We start from the raw sequence: 2630 nt of genomic DNA on the forward strand, positions 1-2630 counted from the left end.
TAACAATATATATAGGAAATTAAGTTTCTTTTTACATAATGAGAAGTATAGAAAAATGAAGATGAAAATTAACTTCAAGTCTGTAAGAACAATTAATAATTTTTGAAAGTAGTATATATATATATATATATATATATACATGTTTAAAAGTAGTGTATATATACATTCTATATATATACACACACATACACACACACACACATATATATAGTCAGTCTTAAACTATATTGGCTTGATGGATTTTGGTCTGGCATTCAATGAACGTATCTTCTGAGATGAAGAATTATCTTTCTTATGCACAGACAAACTGGTATATTCAGGTTTTAACAATGAAGATGGTGATAGTAATTTGAATATATCAGTATATATGGCAACAGTAAAATAGTTGAAGAATAGCTTACTTTATTTTTTCTCTTGGTTGTAGACACTTGTTCAAGTTCTTCTTGTAAAAAGAGGACCCGTTTTGCTAATTGTTGGTTTCGAAATGTTAAACTGTCAACCTCTTGTTCATATTTGCGCACTGACTGGTCTTTTTCCTTAATGTTCACCTGCAACAAAACGTTATCAGTTCATAATAAATATTCTCTTCAGATATAAATGACATAAAGGTGATTTAAATAGCATTGCCTTAATCTTAGCCCACAACAAACCCCAGGGTATATATATGTAAGATTGAATTCACTGGTAGAATGTGCAGGTAGCAACAGCAGCAGCTGCAGTAATAGCAAAAGCTGACTTAATTAGCCAACAAGGAGGCCTGCTAGAAATACCAACCAGATTGTCTCAATGTCACATCATCATCATCATCAATCCCTGGAGATTACTGTCTCAAATCCTAGGACTCATTGGACCAGTTTCTAAGTTTCCATGGTGTATAAGTGACTGGGATCACAACATTCCTCTGAAGGGGTCACCAGTCCATTGCAAGATTATTCATTTACTGTGGAGTGGACTGGAGCAACATGAAATGAAGTGTTTTGCTCAAGAACACAACACACTGCCTGGTCTGGGAATTGAAACCATGATCTTGTGACTGTGAGTGTAACACTCTAACCATTAGGCCATGTGTTTTCACCTATACCAAACTGAACCATCTTAAAAAAGGAGAGGAAGGACACGTTAGATAATCTTGTCCTAGATACACTGTGCCTGCAAAAAAATAATAAATAAACAAAAACGAAGAGGCAGGATGGTCACACCTGGAATGCCTTCGCTCATAGCTCAAGTTACTGAAGGTTGATCTAAAGCTGAATAAAAACAATGGATGAGGATGAAAAAGGAGGAGGAGAAAGAGGAGGATGGTGATGAAGAGGTGGAAGAAGCAGGTGAAAGTGATAATACACCATTTTGAGTGTGGCCGTTGCCAGTACCGCCTGACTGGCCTTCGTGTGGGTGACACGTAAAAGCACCCACTACACTCTCTGAGTGGTTGGCGTTAGGAAGGGCATCCAGCTGTAGAAACTCTGCCAAATCAGATTGGAGCCTGGTGTAGCCATCTGGTTTCACCAGTCCTCAGTCAAATCGTCCAACCCATGCTAGCATGGAAAGCGGACGTTAAACGATGATGATGATGATGATGATTTACATTGATGCTTAGCTTGAACGTAGAGTAAATAAGGTTGTATGACTGCTACTGATGTCATAGGTAAGGATGTCATTAATCTTGATCAAAATTTCATAACAAGCAGTTTTAATTAACAGAAATAATCCATTATTAATAAACAATAATCCTTTGCCATATCGCAGTTCATCTATCACGGTTCACCTTTCATGCACTCAGTACATCACAAAGTTTTGGCTAATATATGTAAATTTATATCGCGGACTCCTCAGTATATCATGGACTCCTCGGTATATCATAGACTCCTCGGTATATCATGGACTCCTCGGTATATCATGGGTTTCTGTGGCCGATAGGTATTTATATTTTTTTAGATTTTAATTATTTCTGTGGGAGGTTTTGGAATATAACACCCACGATAGTCGAGGGATTACTGTAAATTGCTTAGTAATAATACAAATCGAAATAAAACCAAAGAAAAGCTAAGTTGAAAGATTTATAGTGTTTAAGGTAATGAAAAGAGAAGAGAGAGAGATAAATAAATTTTTGAAAGAAACAAAAGAAAAAAATATCTTTTTTCTAAAATCAATCTCAATAGATCTAATTAATTTAATCTGTTCAGGCTATGTTTAATTAATGCCTCATGACTTAATGAGAAAGTTACATTGATTAGGTGGATTGATCAGCTGTTGGTAACTGAGGTGGCAAGCTCTAATATCATGTGTGCATGTATGTTAACTTTTAGTGGTGTATGTGTGTGACTGTGTGTATGCACACATGTGTGCGTTCTTGACGTGATATCACGTGATATTTGGAAATGGGTGAAGTTTGGTAACAAGAAGGCCATCTAACAGTAGAAAATCTACCTTGACATATTTCATCTGGCCCACACAAGCATGGAAAAATGAACAGTAAAATGAATATGATGATGATGACGTGTGTATATATATATATATATATATATGTAACTGATACAGTTGCTAGTGTTTGTTGTTAGGTTTGATAAAATGCATGATGGTAGCTGCTCTTGTGATTACATCTTTCTTTGTATTACTATTTGTTGATTTTT

The 2630-nt window shown here is 35.6% G+C and overlaps 1 protein-coding gene across 1 annotated transcript in view; it reads right to left on the minus strand.

Annotated features, from left to right (window-relative positions):
- LOC106880154 (protein phosphatase 1 regulatory subunit 21) overlaps positions 1-2630 on the minus strand; it is a 39513-nt gene that overhangs the window by 29035 nt on the left and 7848 nt on the right. Inside the window, exon 3 of the mRNA XM_052967688.1 lies at positions 329-548. Within this exon, the coding sequence (XP_052823648.1) occupies positions 329-548 (220 nt within the window). The remainder of the gene's footprint in view (positions 1-328; positions 549-2630) is intronic.

Source organism: Octopus bimaculoides, chromosome 4 (assembly GCF_001194135.2).
Source record: "Octopus bimaculoides isolate UCB-OBI-ISO-001 chromosome 4, ASM119413v2, whole genome shotgun sequence".
NCBI lineage: Eukaryota > Metazoa > Mollusca > Cephalopoda > Octopoda > Octopodidae > Octopus > Octopus bimaculoides.